This window comes from Gymnoscopelus microlampas (assembly GCF_963454915.1).
Source record: "Gymnoscopelus microlampas genome assembly, chromosome: 13".
Taxonomy (NCBI): Eukaryota; Metazoa; Chordata; class Actinopteri; order Myctophiformes; family Myctophidae; genus Gymnoscopelus; species Gymnoscopelus microlampas.
The window spans coordinates 19,421,284-19,444,827 of NC_139950.1; the positions used below are offsets into that span (position 1 = coordinate 19,421,284).

General features: G+C 41.7%; 1 protein-coding gene across 1 annotated transcript in view; it reads right to left on the minus strand.

Annotated features, from left to right (window-relative positions):
- Nucleotides 1–4,964: 4,964 nt before the first annotated feature.
- The window catches only part of LOC311058584 (heparan-alpha-glucosaminide N-acetyltransferase), a gene marked incomplete at both ends in the record, with an annotated part of 32,069 nt that continues 13,489 nt past the window's right edge, over nucleotides 4,965–23,544 (minus strand). The window contains 11 exons of the mRNA XM_084076046.1: nucleotides 4,965–5,146; nucleotides 5,461–5,573; nucleotides 6,712–6,782; nucleotides 13,305–13,382; nucleotides 14,141–14,227; nucleotides 14,345–14,468; nucleotides 15,687–15,808; nucleotides 15,930–16,042; nucleotides 20,421–20,581; nucleotides 21,281–21,311; nucleotides 22,280–22,356. Of these exons, the coding sequence (XP_083932172.1) occupies nucleotides 4,965–5,146; nucleotides 5,461–5,573; nucleotides 6,712–6,782; nucleotides 13,305–13,382; nucleotides 14,141–14,227; nucleotides 14,345–14,468; nucleotides 15,687–15,808; nucleotides 15,930–16,042; nucleotides 20,421–20,581; nucleotides 21,281–21,311; nucleotides 22,280–22,356 (1,159 nt within the window). The remainder of the gene's footprint in view (nucleotides 5,147–5,460; nucleotides 5,574–6,711; nucleotides 6,783–13,304; nucleotides 13,383–14,140; nucleotides 14,228–14,344; nucleotides 14,469–15,686; nucleotides 15,809–15,929; nucleotides 16,043–20,420; nucleotides 20,582–21,280; nucleotides 21,312–22,279; nucleotides 22,357–23,544) is intronic.

The following is a 23,544-nucleotide window of genomic DNA, read 5'->3' on the forward strand; positions in this document are numbered from 1 at the left end:
ATTGAAAGGCTGCTCTGCAGCGCTGCTGCTTGTTGGACTGGAGGATGACTGGAGCAGAGTGCGCGCGCGTTTGTGTGCGTGTGTGTGTGTGTGTGTGTGTGTGTGTGTGTGTGTGTGTGTGTGTGTGTGTGTGTGTGTGTGTGTGTGTGTGTGTTGCCAGAGTTTGTGAGAGAAATAAGCAACCAGGTCTATGAAAACAAGCCCATGAGCACGTCGGCTATTTAATATAGTAGGTCTAAAGCTTGTAGATCTGCTATTTAAAATTTTGGCACAAAACATTTTCAGATGGGGTTTTAGGGGGACAAATACTTGGGGGGAAATATTTGAGAACGACTGGTTTAAATATTAATTAGCCCAAAGAAGCCCATATAAAGTAAGTACACTTTGGAAAGAAGCTAAAAAAAACACAACCCAAAATTTTAAGAAAATGTTGATTACGCGATCGCATAATTTATCGCATAATCAGGCGCATAATCGCATATTTCAGTGCAAACTTCCTGCATATTTCACAACTTTTTGCGTATTTCGCATTTTTTTGCATGTATCACATATTTCGCAACTTTTCACATATTCCGCAACGTTTTGCAACTTCCCGCAATTTCACCGCATAAAATCACATACAAAACGTATTTCATCGCAAAATCAAGGATTTTAGCCCGCAAAATCAAGGATTTTACAGCCTAATTTTTTACAGCCTAATGAAGGATTTTTGCCCACGTTTTTCTGGAGGGTTTACATTTTTACAAGCAACTTAACAGAAAAAGAAGCTTATAATAATCCGACATGGCAACACTAGTGCGTGCGTGCGTGTGCGTGCGTGCGTGCGTGCGTGCGTGCGTGCATGTGTGCGTGTGTGTGTGTGTGTGTGTGTGTGTGTGTGTGTGTGTGTGTGTGTGTGCGCGTGTGTGCGCGCGCGCGTGGGGAGGGAGCATAGAGGGAGGGAGCTGCACATCAACCTAATATGCTACGATGTATTTTCCGGTCCTTCCGGAGCAGGATAGCATCTACAGGAAATTTAAGACTATAATTTATCAGCAGGTCAGTCATCCCATTAACACTCCGCATAGCGCTTGTTGACTTTAATACGTTTAGAGAAAATGTTTAATTATACCATCATCAGGTCATTAGAAGTATAAGGTATTTTTTCATGTTGTTCAGCAGCTATGACTGAGTCTATGACCCATAATCATTTATTTGTATAAACAGGTGATTATTAGCACTGTGACCTTAGCCCTACTGTCACCATAGAGCATATGTATTTGTGGTTTAGAGGCAAATACTCTAGCTATTTGTCTAAAAAAAGAATTCTGCCCTATGGCAATATTGTGGTTATCATAAGAGCTCAGAGGAAAACAAACTCAACCTAAATGGTTTGTCTCAACAGCAGCTGAACAACTGCCAAGGAGTGGCTCATGGCAGGGTGTTTTGTTGGATTAGATAGATACTATGTGGTGGACGGTATGTCGACCACTGCCTGAACAAAAACCATTAACCAGAAACTGATGAAATCACCAACCTCTGTGAGAATGGGCCATTCCATTATATCAGTGGTTCTCAACCTGTGGGCTGGGGACCACTGGTGGGCCATGAGAATATTGCAAGTGGGCCCCCATAATTGGTAACAAAATCATGAATAAAGAAGCAGTGTGCAACAGATAAATAACATAAATAAAATAAGTATAATATGTTAGTTCTATTGATGGAATACTATTGATTGATTGATCATTACAATAAACATGCTCTGAAAATGCACGCCGGCCCACCCATCTGTCATTCGGCTGCCGTGTTAAGTGGTCAGATGGGTAGGCCGCGAACGCTTTTGAGATTTTCAAGTGGGCCCTGGTCCAGAAAAGGTTGCAAACCACTGTTACCTCCGACGCCTATGGGGCCACCATGCGTTCCTCTCAGACAGGGGTTATGTCTGAGGTTGAAGGCTGTGTTAAAGTGTGGGATCTCTCCCTGACGGTCCGATTATCTTGGTTTGTGTGGAGTGATGCATTACTCTGCCCTCAGGCCAGGGCACCAGTCACTCACACAACAGTCACTCCCCAATCAATCAATGTCTCCCTGTGTAGCGCGCGCACACACACACACACACACACACACACACACACACACACACACACACACACACACACACACACACACACACACACACACACACACACACACACACACACACACACACACACACACACACACACACACACACACACACACACGCTTGCTGAGAGCTCTTCAGGACTTTGCTTAGGGACAAATAATAGCATACACATACACCAGTGTGTACAAATAATATGTTTGCTCTTTCTTTAGCTCAATTACTATAGAGGCATAATAGGCTAAGATTTAGCCCCCGAAACGATCAGGGACTCCTATGGTTTAACAGAAAGACAAAGGGTTCATCATAATTTGCATACCCAATGTTTCAATCTATGACAAGGTCTACTGCAGTTTAAAAATCAGAAATTGTGCCATCTCATCTCCACATTTTTATGAGAAAATGTTCAGCAGCTTCCATATAGAAAGATTATTTTGGCCACGGCCCAAAGAGCCATTATGCCGTAGCTGAATGCTCTGGAGCTTCCACTGGATATTGAAAACACAGTCTCTGCTGCACTGTACTGAACAGATATTTAACAAACTTGTACAAAAAATAATTTCACCCACACTTTTACACCTGACAATAAACTTAAAGTTGAAGTTGACTATGATGCTTTATTACCACTACTTGTAGTATAGAAATGAAGATATTAATAAATGTTATATATTTATTATATATACATATATATACCTGACCATTCACAATCAATGGTATGTAATGGTAGTGCACCCTCAAACATATTATTAAACTATTATTTATGTTAAGTGATGGTAAAAACTATTCTTAACTAATTCACAGCATTGCCTTAATGAGGCCAATGAGGACAGGACTGCACTTTGCACCATCAAGTGAGAATATATGAGCCATGATGTGATATAATAAGGAGCCGGCTGGTCTATATGAGGGCATGCTATTTAATCTAAAGTTACCAGATACCACACTATATAGGTATCTTGAGACGCATGATCAATGCCGATCAATAAGGGCAAGCAAATGTGATGGTGTAGTCATGACACGTGGAACCACAATGCTATCTTATGGCTTTGCTTTCTGAAAACGTTGGTATATGGTACACATTTCAAAGTGGTCCAGGATGTCTATATTCGAGATCCGCGGTGAAAGATACCAACTTCATCGCTTTGATCAACGCACACAACTGATATCTTATATGTGGAAAGTGAATATTGATTTAATTTTCGTTTTTTGATGAAGCAGCAACGCACTTCTGCTGCTGGCGGAGTATACGGCAGTTTGAGAGACAAATTAGATTTTTGGTTCACGTTCAAGAAGGTAGGGGGCACCTTCTGGGGATTCAAAATTATGTTTGTGAGGCAATTATCAAAGCCACCGTGCAGCATTACCCAATGTTATTACTGTTGCTAAATAGCGTGTAATAAGATTTCTCCCAGAAGAAAAGCACAGTGTTATTTCATTACATAACTGGATGGCCATGCATAATATCAACACCACCTGTCCAGATAATGACACACTGATCTCACAGCATGCTCAGTTATACAATCATATTCAGTCTATTTCACATGAGAGCTTCATTTGGGTAACAAAATGCCAAGAAATGTACTGATTGGTGAATCTGTTGATCAGTTTATCAATCTATGGATTGACCAATCAATATCAATCAATCAATCAATCATATGGACACCTTCAAATCCGATTTAGTAAAAACTCAACCCTGGCACAGATGTTAAAAATAGTGTAAGTGAAAATGTTGCATAGCATTGGTTTTTAATTTACTGCTATTATCATGTGAAGAACACAGTAAAATGTTAATTTGTCCATTTGTAACTCAGAGAGTGTACAATTTTATAAACGTAACAGGTCCATTTGATTCCATTTGTACACTCTGTTAAATGAACACTGAGGATTTTACTGTGTAACAATGAGGATATAAGAGTGATGTTAAAATAATGGGAGAAGAGGTAAAAAAAGAGAAGTACTCTTTAACTCATTCACTGCCAGAATAAATAAATAAATCTTAACTGGGATGTGCAACATTGTAAGAGCTCATCTCTGTTACCAAACAGGCAAATTGGATGCTGGGTAATTTCCCTGATTTTCCAACAGCAAGAGTGCAAAAGGTTCTGGTCACATTAATGACACTCGTTTGTGAGCAGTGCATCTTGACCCCTATTAAAGTACTGCCACTCAGTGAGCAGATGGCACACACACAGATATCAAACAACACACACACTCACACACACACACACACACACACACACACACACACACACACACACACACACACACACACACACACACACACACACACACACACACACACACACACACACACACACACACACACACACACACACACACACACACACACACACACACACACACAAAAGAGGCGTGACCATGGCAACTGACTCGTAATGGCTAGCCTGGTGTGTAGTGGAATCACTTGCTCTAATTTGTTAAGTAGCACCTCAGTATATTTGATTTAATCACTCTATTCAGTGCCTAAAACAACTGACACCAAATAAAACATCCCCAGCTGGCCTGACTGACAGAGGATCAGACATCTGCTGATTTAGACACAGGGATCATTTTGAGTAATTGGATAACATTGCAGTGTTGACAATGTGCCTCATGCACCAACACCTCCAACTGTTGTAGACCACAGACCTGGATCAGAGGGCAAACTGAAGCTATTTAGGAAAAACTCTTAGAATTTTATTTAACTATCAGATGAATGGCACTTACAAGCATCTCTAGGCAATGGAATGTTTCCAGCAAGCTATTCATAGAAAATTAATGCTTTTATACAGTGGGCGGTACAACGATAATGCTGAGGAAATTGTGTATAAGGATTGAGAGGAAACAGACGGTCAACTTGCAGTTAGATTTTAAGGAAGAATCTTTTCCTGTAGAGCAGGTAGGAAATAAGCACCCACAGTGATGTTCCCCACAGGCTTTGGAAGAGCCACTCCATGTGGCTCTCCTGGAAGCGCATCTCCCAGCTAAAGGGGAAATAGAAACCCAGTAGAGAGTGGCCCACGTACACAAAGATGGAGTTCATTCCTGAGGAGGACAGCAGAAAGTGACAGAGAATAATTAACGATTTAAGCCCTGATGTTATACTTTGTTGTACAATTGTGTCGTGTGGCAAAGAATGTCGATCTACAAGCTCACAACACATAGCAATGTGACATGTTGTGAGCTTGTTTAACACTATTTAACAAGTGTAAATAGCCAATCTGGCTATTTACACTTGTTAAATAGTGTTATTTTTGGCATGTCACCTATAAAGATGACATGCCAAAATAGGGACGCCAGGTTGAAAGTAGAGCGAGGAGAGTGGAAACACAACTCAGCTGTTCACTGTATGGACTCACCTGGGTATATGAATGGCTGACCACCCCACCACCCTTTGATATCCATGACAAAGTACATTGCCCCCAGCAGGAGGAATGAGAAACAGCCCATGCACATGACATAGGACAGAGACCTGGGGGTCAGCAACACAAACAGACTTTGTTAGGCTAGCTGGAGTGCCACATTTCATGTTGTAATGTAGTAGAATTGGGAATCGCTAAAACATTTCAGGAGGGGTGTGAAAATGGCAGTAAAAAACGTCAGGTGCATTGTAGACAAATAACTCCTGTTGTGATGCTGAGCGCTGAGCTGCAGCACACACACCATGCTATATAGCATGAGATAAAATATTTGCATCAGCAGCGGGTCCTTGGCACGTGCTCCAGTGGAGCCATGCCAGCCTGCCATGTCCCTGTCTGTTCTTAAGTGCAAGAATGTTTGATGTAATATCATCTTAAGTAAAATGGCTGCCTCCCAGAGCCTCGTTGCAGTAGGCATCTTTTATCTCAGCTGAAGTGGGGCCAAAAAGGACTCTTGGCAGAGAGTTAATTACTTCTAGACATCCAGGCAGGGATTCATACTCCAGAGCTCAATAACCTGTGCAAGATGAACTGCCTATAAAACCAGGGCAGGTAAATGGGGAGGGGGGGTTGCAGCTGTACAGAGACCCCAGTGGAACATCAGGAAGAATTTGCTTACGCCATCATAGATGAAATGGTATTCTTCCTGACGACATTAAAATGATTCATAGAACATTATGGGTAATATGGGAGTGGACGAGACTCGCAGGTCGTAAAGTAATCTATGCATCTCAGGTAGTAATCATAATGTATTTCATGAGAAATCATTACCTAGCATTTATCAGATGTTTGTGACCAAAGACAGCAGGTCTGGCTTAGTGTTCAGATACAGTACATCCATAAAGGCATGCGAGTAACAGAACAATGAGGCATATGATTGGACCAGGTGGAAATACGAATACAGTATTTATAGAGATGCTATTCCCAGTGTCTGATCCCATCCCATCACCCTGAGCTGGTAAAGAATATAAAGCATCTTTTTTGCTGGCTGTTAAGAAGAGTGATATTGTTTGGGCACATACAACCCCTCTGCTTCACACTCCCGACAGCCGGGGTGATTATTTACAGTCGTAGCTGTCGTTAGAGGTAAGTAAACGCATGTTTTAGCAGGCCGTGATTTGTGCCTCCTGGAAACTCATCCTTTCTTTTGTGAGGAAAGTGGCTGGATTTAGAGGGTCAGGAAGCACTTACCAAAGGTTTTTATTGACAGGTATAAATCCCCCGTCTCGTGTGCACTTAGAAAGGATGGCTGCACAGATTCCCTAAGGGTGGAAATGAAACAGATTTCAAATCAATGCTGGGCGATAAAGCACGGTCGTACTGGACTGCTAAAACGTGAACCAACAGAATCAAACGAGTACGTCAGATTAGCCGATTACCTCAGACTCAGATCAACAAGATCCCTTACGCCTGATTTATACTTGGTTGCAAATCGTGTCGTGCACTGTAAATAGCCGATGTATAGGCTCACAACCCATCAGGCTGCGACGCGGTGTGGGCTTGTAGATCTATAATCTTTTGGTGCGCGACACCGGCATGCATTTAAGTATAAATCAGGCCTTAGGTCTCACTCTCCCCTCCCTCTCTGTGTCTCTCTCTCTGTGCCCCCCCCCCACACACACACGACTGTAAACACATCACTTTCACAATCCATTCCACATTGGAACGCTGCACCTCTCAAACCGAAAGCTACCTGCAGCTGTCAAACTTCAATATGCTGCAGACAGGGACTAATCTACTTGAGACTTAGGCCTCTCCAATGCCTAATAAACCATAATACTGATTAACTGTATATGAACCGATGAACCGTATATCAATAAAAGTCTTTATTATGTCATCTATTTACCTTTACATATGATCTGGATATTTGAAAAAACATTTTGTACTCCACAGAGAAACCACAGGGCAATAGATCAGAATCTAAACATGCGTGTTATGTGGATATCCATCATGTGTATAGATGACAGAATCGATGGTGTGGAAATAGCCTAGCCGTGGCGGGATTGAGTCTCCAGGCTATGCAGGCAGCAGGATGTGGGACGCGCCTGGTATGTGGGGCAATCACTCAATTTCAATCTCTCACTCTCAGGGCCTGATCGTTGGACTTTAATTAACATGGGCTGTTGTTTATTAGGAGGGAGATGCACGGTCGCACCTAAATATCAATGCAACTCCGGACTTATAATTCACACGATGGTAATCTTACTGTGTTGTAACACTCGCGCTGTCTTGGCAGTAGAATACACTGCCTGGACTGAGTCTCTGGACCAGTCTGTGAGCCTCCTGTTCATAATACCAATCCTGTGGTTGGGTGCCTGCAGAAATGAGCTCCTTCCTCTGCCAAGGGGACCAGCTAATGTCAAGAGCACATGTCTGAAACAAGAGGCGCTTCAAGAACAGATTCAAGCCTGCGCTCCGAGACCAAATCTTATTAGAAAAGTCAATATCAAGAGCAAGCCAATCACTTTAACTAATTTCACTTTCCGTGTTGGGTAAAACACTTAACTCTGTAGGATTATAAATAGATTTAGCAAGAGATCCAATAACATGCGCAAGACGAGACCAATACACATGAAGAGAATACAATATGACCAGATTTTATGATAAATGAATTTTAGTCTGCAAATGAGACGCTCTGTTTACACTTGGCAAATATATATTTGTATTCCTAGATCAATAAACGTATCCTGTTCTTTCAACAAAACAACGTCACAGCAAAGAAATCTCAACTTACTTTTATTCTCTTATTTCAATAACTGGGATTTTATTTCATGTATATGGATTTACCATTTAAACAGCTGATCCTGAATCTATGATCTCTAATATTACGCCTAAAGCACAATTCATACATTTGTAAAGTTAAGTACACAGTAAAATACTCACTATAAATTGATCCTTTTGTAACTCTGAGTGTACAAATATAACCAAATGGACCTGTTAAATTAACACTGAGGATTTTACTGTGTAGTGTGCTGCAAATGTAAAACCTAATGTGTTTTTCTTCATTTCAAAATGTATTACTTTATCATCCTGTGCCTCTGGGAGGAGCCAAATGGATGTAATTTGTTTGGTTTCCCTCCAGCCACGTGGCATACAATGATAGTCAATAAGATTCAACAGCAATGTAAGGAGGACATTTGTCTTGTAAAGACTGACGCTAAATACACATGATAGAATTTGAAATGAGGCTTTCGTACATATATACAGCATGCAACTCACCCAACCACCACTATGAGAGCTTTTGTTATATATATATATATAAATATAAAGCTATTATTACTTTTTACTAGCAGTAATATAAAATAAAATCTAACCAAAATATTAAAATATACCACTTCAACCCTAGCATCCCTATTCTGGGGGGAATAATTCGCCAAGCTCACAGCGTGACTGTTGAGATTTGGTGTAGAGGGAAGAAAGAGCGCACCAAGAACAGTTTACGAAGTATAGAGGGTTCAAGTGGTTAACTATCACATTTTCTTTCTCCGGGAACATTCAGGGTGTTTTACTGCTGACGTTCCCAACAAGACCTCTAATTTCCGCGGCTGAGGGTATTGAACCCCTCTTGTCCTCAGTAGTGTGATTTCAAAGGCACTGTGACACAGCTAACTCCTGTCCATCATCGCTCCAGGTCACTGGCCAGGATGTCTGCGGCTGCAACGTGGACTCTCTGACCAACCCTCTTTGGAAAGAGCTGCATCGCTAACAGCATTAGAAGAAATGGCTGCTGCACACAATTTCACACAATGTGGACGTACCATGCAGGATTTTGTCAATCTCGTTAGTGCCGACTGGCTTCCTTTGGTAGGTTTACGAATGCACAACGGGTCGTCTCATGTAGCACTTGGCTTTTCCCTGAGGGACACATTCCCTCTCTAAATGAAATAGTGACCAGCTTGCCTCTCTCCTTTTATTATTTATCTTGAGACCACCCAGAACGAGTCTCGTTCCAAAACTATGACCTCCATGCTATCCAAGCAGAAGTCTAATATTCAACATTTTAAGTTGTGTTTGAGTTATTTATCTTTACATTAAGTACAATAACATTCTGCACCTGAATCGATTTACTGTAAGTGCACAGTAAAAAAAGAAAAAGGAAAACAAACAAAACCATTTTATCGGTAAAAGCATCTGTTTGGTCTATACATGTGTGTTGAGTCTGGGTTAAATGAATGAGCTGACCGTGCTCTTCAGCAAAGTCCAGATGATGGCCAGGAGAACCTGAGCTCTTTACTATGTTAGAGCTCAATGTAAATAATATGCGCAATTCTAACATTCAAAAACCGCATGTGGGACACAGCGGCAATGAGAGACAGTGTGTGTCCCCTGGGGTGCCGGATACCATGTCTGCCCGGAAATACAGGCACACATACTGTATATGTTATTTTAATATACTCACATCTCACACACACACACACACACACACACACACACACACACACACACACACACACACACACACACACACACACACACACACACACACACACACACACACACACACACACACACACACACACACACACACACACAGGCTACTAAGTACTGCTAATGAACAGTTTCAGCAGCTATTAGTGTATGTCATTGTGTATTTTAGTGAATGTTTCATATAGATTCTTGTAAACCATGTTTTTTCTGATCTATAGACCCAGTAGGACACAAAAAACCCGGTTTACATTTTTTTTGGCCCATAGGTGGCGCTACAGCAACCAATTCAAAACGCTAATTCGTGATTACTTACAAACTACTCATCAAATATTTATCAAATTTGATGGGTTGTTGCATCATGAGCTGAGGCACAACCTCTGAAAATTTGACCACAATCCACCTATAGCTGGCGCTACAGCAACAGATTCAATATGCAAATACACAATGGTGCAAGAGCTACCTGACGATTTTTAACAACTAGTTATGTAGCAAAAAGAAGTTAAGTGAATGTTTCATATAGATTCTTGTAAACCATGTTTTTTCTGTTCTATGGACCCAGTAGGACACAAAAAAAGCGGTTTACATTTTTTTCCCCCGCCCTGGCACTATTTTGGCACCATGGCAACATTTGGCAATGTGACGCAGTATTTTATGTCTGTCTGTATTTCTGTCAACATCATTTCTTCAAATCTGCATGGCCATCTTCACCAAATTTGGTGCACAAATGTATGATGTGTCCCAGAAGACACCATAAAAATGTCACCATGATCGGCCAATAGGTGGCGCTACAGCAACCAATTCAAAAAGCAAATTCATGATTACTTACAAACTACTCGTCGATTTTTTTATCAAATTTGATGGGTTGTTGCATCATGAGCTGAGGCACATTACGAGGGAGCAGAGAACTTGGATTTTTTTGTGAATGAGAGGGTCAGAGGGGAAAATAACATGTGGGACAAAATGTCAAAGCTTAAGTATCGGACCTGGAAAGATGGATGCAAAACTATCAAGCTTAAGGCATCATCTGAGGTAGTCAGCTTGAAATCAACCAACTCACTGTTTGTTCGCCTGCTTCTCGTTGCCAAGTCCTCTAGAGAACTTGACCTGCAGAACGTTGTGGGAACATACGAATTTGCGGATCACAATGCAAGCCTAATGAAGTCTGATGGTTCTCTGTTTCCGACTTCAGCCAAGTCTGCTCTTATCCATGAATTGGAAGGAGTGGTTTCAGGGACTGCATCTCCTGAAGAATCGATAGAAATGCAGAGTAGCCCATCAGCACACATGTTGACCAGTATCTTGATTGATGGCATGGCAGTCGTGCAGGAGATAAATGTCCGGAAAGGTGAAATAAAATGTTGCCGAGATCTTGCAGAATGTTTTACTCGGAGTGTTGACATGAAGGCACGAGAATACACAGATATATACCTGCTATTTGACAACTATACAGTCACAAAATCCATGAAGGACCGAACAAGACAAATCCGTACAGCAGGAAGAGCACAAGACAAGGGGTACAAAGTAGAAGATTCCACAACGATCAAAGACTTCAAGGCTTTTCTGGGAACCAAGGAAACCAAGGTCAACCTTGTTCTCTACCTTGCACAAAAAGCTGTTGATCTTTGCAAACTGCCAATCACAACACACACACACACACACACAAGGGTGTCATGTCCACAAACACAAACATGGTGAACGTCACAAGTACACAAGAAGAGGCAGACACATTACTGGTTCTGTATGCAGTAGCAGTGAGTCGTTTAGGTAAAACACCACATATATACTCATGTGACACTGATGTGTTGGTACTTGCCCTTCGAAGGGTACCAGACCTTCAACCAGAGAGCGCAATCATCATGGGCACTGGAGATCAAAGACGGATGATAAAACTGAGACCCATCTACATGGCCATTGGTCCTGAACGAGCAGCAGCTTTGCCAGGATTTCACACGCTTACTGGTTGTGATACCACTGGTCACATCAGAGGAGAAGGAAAATCTACCTGCTTCAAATCATTCATGAAGGCTGGTGATGATGTACTCCATGCACTTGCTGAGCTTGGTGTTGGCCCTTATCCATCCTCAGAGGTGTTAGCTGGGTGTGAAAAGTTTATGTGTCAGCTCTTCAAACCTGGCTATGAATCAGCTGAAGTACTTCGGTGGCACATGTTTAAACAGCTCAAGGCCAATCAGGGTGTGGAAAAGATATGTCCAACGCAAGGGTCCATCATAGAACATATCCTGCGAGCACATTGGCAAGCAAATGTATGGGCACAAGACATTGTGGCTCAGCCAAAGGTTTTAGATCCACTATCTTTGGAATGGAGGCAGCAAGAGGATGGAAGTTGTGTCCCTGTAGTCTCAAAGGTTCCACCTGCACCAGAGGCAGTCGTAGAACTAGTCAAGTGTGCATGTGTTGCCAGCAAGTGCAGCGGCCGCTGTTCTTGCAAAGTCAATAATCTTCCATGCACAGAGCTCTGCAAATGTGAAGCTGCAGAAGATTCATGTAATAATCTTCAAGATGATGATGCTGAGAGTGATGACGATGATGCCTACAGTGATTGATTCTTTGTTGATTTGTTAAGTTGAGAATGTGTACTGTTGAGCATTCCTTTTATATATTTTTTTCTCTGGAGGGGGGAGTATTATTATTTTTGTTTTCTTATTAACAAGGATCCATGTTCCATTTTATCAAAGGTTCAAGAATAAACCCTTTGAATTGAAAATAAACACTTTCTGTTTCTGTTTAAATAAGGTTTTTGTTAAAAATCGTCAGGTAGCTCTTGCACCATTGTGTATTTGCATATTGAATCTGTTGCTGTAGCGCCACCTATAGGTGGATTGTGGTCAAATTTTCAGAGGTTGTGCCTCAGCTCATGATGCAACAACCCATCAAATTTGATAAATATTTGATGAGTAGTTTGTAAGTAATCACGAATTAGCGTTTTGAATTGGTTGCTGTTGCGCCACCTATGGGCCGAAAAAAATGTAAACCGGGTTTTTTGTGTCCTACTGGGTCTATAGATAAAAAAAAACATGGTTTACAAGAATCTATATGAAACATTCACTTAACTTATTTTTGCTACATAACTACATACACTATATGACTAATAATTGAGTAGCTGGAGAAGACATTACCTGGAAGGCACAGTAGAACACATAGAGCTTCCAATTACCCTGCTCTGTGAGTCATATGGCCTTCTGTTTAATGACCACAAGGCACAGTAAGGCATCTACTGTAAGCAAGACCTATAGACTACACTGTAGTCATGATTTCAGTTATATGGTAATAATTGTAGTCTACATGTCTGCCTTTGCAGACTACAATTATGTTACCATCAATGTGATGCAACATACCAGGATAATAGCCCATAACAGGAACCGTGACAGGATATGGACATTTTTCCTTCTGAAGAAAATAATAATTTTCCCCGCCTGTAAAAAAAAAGAGACAGAGATAAGCACAGAGTCCACAACTCAACCAATCATATGTTTAATGAGAATCCCCCATAAACCCCAACAATCCGCATGTCAATTTATTTGCCCTTGGTAACCAAATAGTCCAGGGATGTGGATGTCAGTGCTGTGTCCCTGATGTGGCGGTCACATTTCTCCTGTCCCATGGAGCCAGATGTGGGGTGTAAGTCATCCCCACCCTCTGATTAATTTGGTGATGATGAATATGTCTCAGCTGAGGACATTAGCACGGGCAAACACATTGGAGGGCAGCAGACACCTGGCGTGTTGTCTGAGACCCGATGACTGAAGGGCTCAATGCTAAACGCCCACCGGGAATTGAGTAATGTGGCTGCTTTTGCGTGGCAACTTCCCACCGCAAGAGAGAAAATGCTTACAGGCGACACTGTGCAAGAGTGCGTGAGGTGCCCCTGAGACTCCAGGCCCAAAGACCCGGAGCTCTTTCTTCATTTTCTGACAAAACATTCTGTGTTAACAATGGAGGGCAGCTGTGCACTTAGGATGAGGCTCCTTAGACAATCCCTGTTTAAGTACTAACTCAATAATGGTCTCACGATCCCTGTGAAATCTCTATCTACAAATAAGATTAATGTTATGAAGGGCAATTGGGGAAACTATTAGAAATGTTTGAGATTGAGAACTGAATATTTGACATTTGTTCTTTTTATAAAAAGCCAAAGTTGAAATACAACAGAGAAATTTGCAAAAGAGCTTACTTGCATCCCCATGAATCCCATGACAACAGAGTTGATTGTACCCAGAACCCCCTCTGGGTCGAAGGGCTGTGTGGTCCGATACATCTCCTGGAAACACAAGATGAGAAATGAGCAACCAGGTTATTCCACAGCGCTTTAATTCGTTCCACACGTGGCTTTGTCATTTGCAGATTGAAGACACATGATATAAACGCTGTACTGTACCTTGCACGTGGGGTATCTGTACATGTTGTCACCGAACATCCAGCTATCAATGTATCCTGCGGCACCGCCAGTGCAGCTAGGGTAGAGGCCATCATCACCAATTCCACCAGCCCCTAAATAACCTCTATTAGGAAAAATAACATTATATATCACAGGTTTTCACAGTGGGGGCCAAGGCCCCCAGGGGGGGCAATTGGACAGGAGGGGGGCAATAAAATCACACACGCGTGTGCGTGTGTGTGTATCTCTGCTGTCCGGCAGAAACCAGCTAACTCCAAAATGTTCATTGTTCAGGAAATGAAAAAAACAAAACAAAAAGTGGAGCTAGGAGGTTTTGTTCACCATTGATAAGAACAGCTAAATTGACCTCAAAGCTCACAATGAGGTTGGCGGACTTAGCTGGTTTAGCATAAAGTTTGATGATCCAATGGAGTTAGCTGGTTTTGTCAGAAGCGCTTTTTAATACCTTTCATTGGTTCAATATTGTTTTAATCAACACACAGACGTAAAGGGTGTTCAATAGCACTGATTTATGGGAAAAAAATGCAAAAGCGGAAAAATTGAGTTGGCTGGTTTCTGCCGGACAGCAACGATATATATATATATATATATATATATATATATATATATATAAATAATGTCATTTTCAAAAGTGTTCAAAGATTTTCAAAAAATAGAAAGAATAGCAGATCTACAAGATCAATGCAGTGTGCTCTGAAACGTGAGCTTGTATATCTGCTATTTTCTCTCATTTTCTTTAAAGCCATTTCACAATAGGGGGCTGCAGCCAGAGGCTATGGCTATTTGGGGGTCCTTAATCTCAATTCAACTTCATGCAGCAAAGTACTGGGGAAAAAATACAAGAGCTGTAGGGGAAGCATCAGTGCCCTTTCGATCTCACAAGCTTGAGCCATTGTATTTCAAACAGCAATGCCATGCAGGGGTCAGGCACAGGGGGAAAGGTAGTACAAGAGAGAGGGATGGGGATGAGGGAGACGCAGAGCGAGGAAGATGGATCCTCTGCCTCCGCACCTCTTATTGCACATGACACACTGAGATTGGCTAATTATGCCCTCTGAAGGTTCCACCACACTCCCATAAATCACGGTGGCTCATAACACCAGCGACATAAGGTTCAGGCTAACACCACCACCACACAGCTACCGCTCCAGCGCCATGGCTCAGACAGGAGATCACCATGCCATGGGGGAAATGGATGAGCTCACTGACGCCTTCCACCATAATGGCTTGGTAATATTAATGAGCAGCAACGACGCGGTCAAAAACATCACATGATGGCAAAAGCGAGGCAAAGATTTATGCTGAGGCAGACTTGACTCACGTGGGGCAATTGGGCACAGGCATGAGGAAGGTGATGCACAGCCATATGCTCTCCAATATGATGATGAAGAGCCACTCTGGCCAGTAAAGAACAACATCCTGGACAGGGTTCCACCAGTGATGCTGCATCATACAGAATTCATGTCAAGTCCAAAAACAATCCCCTGCCCCCTGGAATCGGCCTTCAGAGGTAGCCTGCTGGAATGCAATTACTGATGAAAGACGGCTTGACTGAGCTGCTCACCGCTCTCAAAGGGACTTCTTTCTGGCCCCACAAGGTCTGCATCAGAGACAGCACAAAGTAGGTGAATCCCAGCCGCTGCAAAACTCCAGGTACCCTCAGCCAGGACCAGGACACTGGAACACGCACACAAGAACATGCACAGGACAGAACCCATTACAATAGGATAGAGATCCTTACACACACACACACATGCCACACACATGCCCCATATATAGTGTTGTTACACCACATGAACTACAGTGGCACATGTGTACGTGTTACACAAATATTGACAAATAAATGGTCATAGCTCTAAGTCTAAGATAATGATAATACAGATCAAATAAAACAGTGTGATGCTATCCCCGCTGACTTGAGGGAATAAAGGCCCAGGAAACGGGTGTCAATCAGAACATCTACACGGACATACAGTACGGATAGTGTTCCCTGAGGGAGCGTGATGGACGGCAGTAGGAAGCAGTCGGTGTCCGCCTGTCGGATGTGAAGGCATGCACATCAAGTAGGTGGGAAGCTAATCAAAGATTCCTAGTTATCTCTAGGTCGCGACAAATTGGGGAGGAAAGGGATGGCCTCGGGTTGAGAGATTGATGGTAATCTGTACATTAGTTAATTGAAAACCTCTTTGCCGCATAAAGTGCTGTAAAAACAATGTAATCCCAATCATTGATCTGGCCAAATCAAATAAGAGGAGGAAATCTCTCTTCTCACAGGAAAAGATAGAGCTGTTCCAATGACTAATGACACATTTGTTAAATCTGCAAGTAACACCCTTTGACAGATTCCTTTATCAGTCATCCACAACGTCAGATCAAGTTCAATAAAAAGCTCAAAAGCTTGCCTTCAATTCCCCCCCAACCCCCCACAAGACATCACTGTATAATTTTCTATGTACATCCTTTGAACTTTAACATACACATACACAGTGTTTTCACATTTTCATGTGCATAGTAACACACCTATACAGTTGGATCAATACTGGATGGAAGTGATACCTTTTTTACAGGTTCAATATCATTTAAGAAGCGAAAGCAGCTGAACTCCCTGCTCAGCTCTGAGCACTTCCACAGATAAATTGAGAAAAAAATATTCCAAAGTGCAAGTAGAAAGACCAGAACTGAAGCAATCACCAGGAAGAGCATACAAAAGTTTTCAAAAAAGAAGACATTGGTTCTGAAGCTTAAAGTCAAATCTGCACACTGAGGAAATCTTTTCAATTTATTGAAAGGAAAAGATAACATTTTCCACTAAGTGGACAAAAGGTACATATATTAAAGCTGGTCAGTGTTATTGATTTAATTTGGCTTGTTGGATGATGCCTAAACCCCTTATTTTTAACATTAATGTTAACCACGTTACAATAGGATAGAGATCCTTACAAACACAAACACACACACACACACACACACACACACACACACACACACACACACACACACACACACACACACACACACACACACACACACATGCCACAAACATGCCCCATATACAGATTTTCTATTTCCACAATTTGACATACAACAAAGTCTATAGGGTTTAAGTGGCTAATTAGAGATTGTAAATAGTGCAATGTACCTGCCTGCTTCAAATCATCTCAGTGAAGTCCTTTGAGTGCCTCCCACCTCAAGTTCATCATCGACCCCCTCCTCAACCCCCTGCAGTTAGATGACATACTCAACATGGGCCTACACTATTTCCTACAGCACCTGGCCCTCTCTGGTACTTACGCCACAGTCCTTTTTGTGGACCTAAGCTCTGCACCCATCATGCTACAGTAGCACTGAACACAGGATCAGCCTGCAGGTTGATCATTGATTTCCTAATAGACAGGAAGCACAGCACAATGTGCGGCTGGGCAAGCATGTCTGCAGCACTGGAGCTCTGTACTCCATACATCAACAGCTGCACCTTGAGCCACCAATCAGCTAAGATCCTGAAGTTTGTGGACGATACAACCGTCATTGGTCTAATCTCCAATGGGGCTTCCTGGTGCACCTGCCACCATATCAACTTGGAACTCTGTGAAGACTAGAGTTGGTGGAGGACTTCAGGAATGTCCAGCCACTACCGCGCCCTTGTACTTTGTCACACCTGGGTTAACACTATGTGGAGTCGTTCACATTCCTGCTGACAATAATAACACAGGACATCAAGTGGGAGGAGAACATCACCTCCATCACCAACAGTTGGTGTTCTACCTACGGAGGCTGAAGATATTCAACCTTCCACAGAAAATACACCGGCATCATCCAGTCCATCCTCTGTGCCGTCATAGCCTGGGGCAGCCATAGCTGAGTGGCTAGGGTGCCCGCCTGGGGAGCCAGAGGCCCTGGTTGTCCCACGTTCGATTCCAGCAATGTGTCAATGTGTGACCCTGAGCAAGACTCTTAACCCCAATTGCTCCCTGAGGCGCTGCCCCAGTAACGCCCACTGCTCCTGTTACTTAGGATGGGTTAAATGCCTGTGGTATGCAAATATTCAGTGACAAAGGAGTGTGAACTATATCATCATTATTTACCGCATTCCATTACCATCCGGTTCACAGCCTCTACTGTCAAGGACAGGTGCAGAGCAGACTGCAGAGGATCATTTGGTCAGCCGAGAGGGTCATTGGTTAAAACCGGCCATCTCTCTAGGACCCGCACCACTCCAGGACAAAGAAGTGAGCAGGAAAGATAATCACAGACTCCTTTCAACTCCTACACCACCTCTTCCAACAGCTACAGATACCGGTCTATCATGATCAATATACCTCATGCCGTATGACCTCATGCACTTTATATGCTGCTAGTCTCTGTGTACATAATAAAACAAGTGCAATAATATTTCATTCTCCCCCATATTCTGCACACTCCCCATTGCTGCTAAAGGTGGTTACCCCTACCTCCTGTATTTCCTGACCTGTACTATTCTTTATTTTGATTATTCTTTATTTTTTATTAGATCCAGTATTATCATTATTATCTTGTTGTTATATTGTTCCTGCTTAACATGTTACACCAACGGTTGGCTTCTTGTACCTATATGAATGAGATACAAATAAACCCTTCTGAATCCTGAATCATATTTATGTGTGCAAACATATCATATATTGCATATATATATAATATATATAAGTGTATAAGCTATATACTTCTATTTTTATCTTTATATTTTTGAGAACTTGAATGTGTGAACATTTCTCGATACCGTCGTTACTCAGTGTAGTGCACCAATCAAAAACAAATTCATTGTACAGTATGTACAAATAAACGTGGAGATAAAAATAATTCTCATTCTGATTCTAATGCTGTAAAACTAACAATTTATCTCACCAGGACACTATTTGTTTGCAATGACTCACCGCCCAAGTCAAAGGTTAACACCTTGTTCTGGAACATGTGTGACATTGGAGCAGTGCAAATATTGAGCTGCATCATATGCCTCCATTCTCTTATTAGATCAGACCCTGGAGCTGAAGTGCCAAGGACGTCCTTGGAGACAGAGGGCAAACCTGCAGTTTATGGTAAAAGTCATTGCACTATTGTGAGCGGCTCTACACTACAGCTGCTCCATCTACTACAGCTGGGACTGTGTGGTGTAACAGTATCTGTTTGTAATTGTCCATTACCGCAGGGGTTGTTTTTGCTTATTCTGCCTCTGTTAAACGTCCCCTGGTGCAGGATTTTGCGACTGCACACACAATAACAATATTTTTGTTAACCCAGTTACAGACACATCCATCCAGGAAAGTCCATTAGCACTGGGACTGACTAATGTGTGAAGGGCATCCGCAAGCTCCCTTGGTGCGGAGTCAAATCTCCAGGATTTTCGGACAACTTCCCTTCTTTTACCCCTGTCACAGTGCCATGGCAGCTTTTACACCTCACTAACAACTGGAGAGCCCAGCTTTTCCACCCTCTTGTTCTTTGTCTGTGAGGCTAAATGCTCGACAGTATTGGCATTTATAAAAGCTATGCTTTTTGTGCATATTATGAGGTATGCAGGATTACAGGCGCTTGGTTGCATAAAGATGCCCTGTGATAACATAATAAAGTAATGGAAACAGGCTGATGCTAAGGATCCCCCCCCCTTTTTACTTGCAAAAACTCAGTCTTGTTCTTTCTCAGTGTTTCATATTTTCATATACTGTAGCCTCATTTAAAAGATGCTTAGCACAGGGCGCCCTGGTGGCTGCAGAACACATTAACATAATGAAGGCTAAAGCATGATTTACAGTATACTTGTCGTAAAACAGTTTCACACACCGAAAACAGAATATCTATAAGCATCACGGATAAATAAGACCTTCTCATAGCTGTCCTGGGTTCGAATATGACCCAAGGCTTTTTGCTGCATATCATCCACTCTCTGTCTCCTGCCATTCCTGTCCCTCTACTCACTGTCCCAAAGCAGAAATCCCACACAAAATAATTTTAAAAGAAAAGATAGGCTAGCACCATGGAAAAAGCTGGTGGCATTTGTTTTTGTGTGATGTTGAAGTGTACCCACATGGTCCATCTCTTGGAGAGTAGTTGAGGAAACAGAAGCCAAGCAGAATGAGGACCACGGTCCTCCAGGTCAGCTTGCGTAGCATCTGGACACGACGGACCCCTTTCCTCTGCATGGATGTGAACGCCAGCACCACGGATGTCCCAATGATGAACACAAACCTGCCAAAGCAGTGGTGGAAAAAGTACTCACATTTTTTACTTAAGTAAAGAGTATCAATACTGCAATGTAGAAATACTCTGTTACAGGTAAAAGTCCGGAATTCAAAATGTAGTAAAAGTACCAAAGTATAAATGACTCATTATGCAGAATGTCCCATTTCACAAGTTTTCAAATGTATAAAATCTTCTAAAATAGTAGATTTACAAGCTCACAATGTGTCGCATCGCAACGCATTGTGAGCTTGTAGATCGGCTATTTTCAAATGGCCGAAATGTATATAATGCTGAAGTGGTTAATGTATGTTTTGTAATAATAATCAAAAACTACAAACAAAGTAACTAAAGTTTTCGAATAATTGCAAATTGAGTAAGAGTACAGTATTTGCCTCTGAGATGTAGTGGAGTAGAAGTAAAACTAAAAGTACTGAAAATTGGAAATACTGCAGCAAAGTAAAAAATACCTCAAATGTTACTTAAGTACAGCACTTGAGTAAATGTACTTTACACCACTGGGCAAACGAAACTTCACCATACATAAATATTATTATTATTATCATCATTATTATTATTTCATTGCAACTCAGATCTGAGCTTGACACCAGCAGTCTCATAGAAGTTAAAAGTTTTTCTTTTGACAGTTCAACTTGTTTCATAAAATGTGCAGAAATTGGAAGACTTCAATACTTGTACTGAACGCACCAAGGCATGACGAGATCTGCCACTGTGAGACCTGCAACAAACACACACACAACCAGGTTTTTAATAACAACTTAGACAAGTACATGAAGTTGAGCTGCACACTTTTAAATGTCACGACATTATACTGTAGTCTTTTAGATGATCACAATCCATTCTTAACTAAACGATTAATAATAATGTCCTCAAGGTAATCATTTTTTTCATTATAGTACCATTTTGCAAATAATATGATTAATGCTGAAGCTGCCAAGATAATAGCAACCATGTAATAGTAAAAACAAAATCCATCAATTCTCCCCCTAAGTCAATACACGTCTCCAGATGAGACTAAGAGGCCATTATGAAGCTCAAATTGAGCTCATCTTCAAACATAATTGGAAATACATTTTGTAATAATCTCTGTGACAATTGAACATGCATCTTTCCTCCTCATCTCAGTCTTGTTTGTAATGTTGCTCGAATGGGATGGTCCTTTGACCCAGATAAGGAATGCCATCACAGACAACAGACATCAGAAATGGTGTAAAATCTATTTATTTTACTTGCTGCTTGCTACTTACTGCTTAAAAGCATGTATGATGCCGTTTCCATGAAATAGACTGATGTCTGGTCTGGGGACCACAGGCGGTCCAAAAAGATCCTGTAACTGCGAGAGTGTCCAATGGGATATCTCTGGGAACCCCATCTACACTGTAAATCTGCAGTGTTAATTTAACTCTGAGAGTGTACAAATGGAACCTCCATTTGTACACTATCAGACTTACAGACCTGCAAGGGTTCACTTGGACCCCCGGTGGTCCCCGGACCCGACGTTGAGAACCAGTGGATTAGGCTATGGTCCCTTACCATTCAACCAAATAACTCCACTTCAAAGAGAACATACACAGACAGTAGTTGAAGGGGAGGATACATATTATGCCAACTGTGACATGGGATTTACTCTCAGTATTATGGTTTCTCTTTTGTATCATTCTTGGTTTATCTTATGCTGTACGTTACCATTCCATGGTGCATGTTGAAAGAACCAATAGCCTCCTCCTCCATAATTCACAAATACCATCACTGTCAGAGCAAACCTACAAAGAAATATATACAGTATACATTTAATTGTGATTTATTACAGTGTATTTTTTAATAAACCTAGCCAGTAATTGCACTATTCAAAGTACAAACTAGTAACTAACTAACTACGAATGAATCTCCCGTATAATACATTAACTTTTCAGGTACTGGAGAAAACAATGCCAGTTTTACTCAGGAAAGACCCAGGTTTGCTGTTGGTGTTTAAAGGGGGTGCACAGGTTGCTTGACACCGGCTTCATTCAAGTAACCCATTAGTTACGATTGGAGGAACACTGGTATGACATGAGCACTTTCCACCGGCTTGCGAATTTACAGTACACTAGTCTAACCAATGGAATGCCACGGTCACACTTCCTTGATCTAGTAGTGGGTGTAAAACTCTGAACCAACCATGAAATGTCTAATTTCACCAAGAGTCAATTAAATGGGATTCATTAATATATCTTTTTACATGATTTTAGAAATACATTGAATTCACAAATTTGACAGGGGGAAGTGATATACTCAGTATTGGAAAATAGTAGTGGAATATAGACGATAGAAATGATACAGCAAGTCTCAAGTTCTCAGCACATTTATTTTCAAAAAGTGCCATATTCCATTACATTTTATAATCTATTATAACATTCCAGAGCAATAGGAGTTGAAGATCAATGTTTACACCTCTAACCAGTAGGAAGACACATGTACTGTTAAACATACTCTTTCACAGATAGACCCAACTCACATTTCACAATATAACCAAACTTTGAAATGTCCACCGTTAGTTGCGTTTGAACATGCAGCCCCAATTCAGCAGTGATGCATACATTAGTATATATTTGTTTTTTTCACAGTCTTGTGAATGTTGATTATATGTTCCTGGACTATAAATGTGGTGGGGGGGCAGTGGCTCAGGAAGTAGAGCGGCCGCTTGGGAACTGGAAAGTCCCCAGTTCGATCCCAGGCTCCCCCAGAGTTAGTGTTAAAGTGTCCTTGAGCAAGACAATGAAGGCTTGTGTGTGGATGGGTGAATGTAATGTACAATCATTGTAAAGCACCTTGGATAAAGGTGCAATATAAACGCACCATTTACCATTTGGTGTGAAAGAGTGAAATGCAGTGTGAGAGGGGTATTAACCACTTAAACTCTCTATTTTTTGTAAAACAGACTACAAGTGTACATGGACCGCTTTTTACCA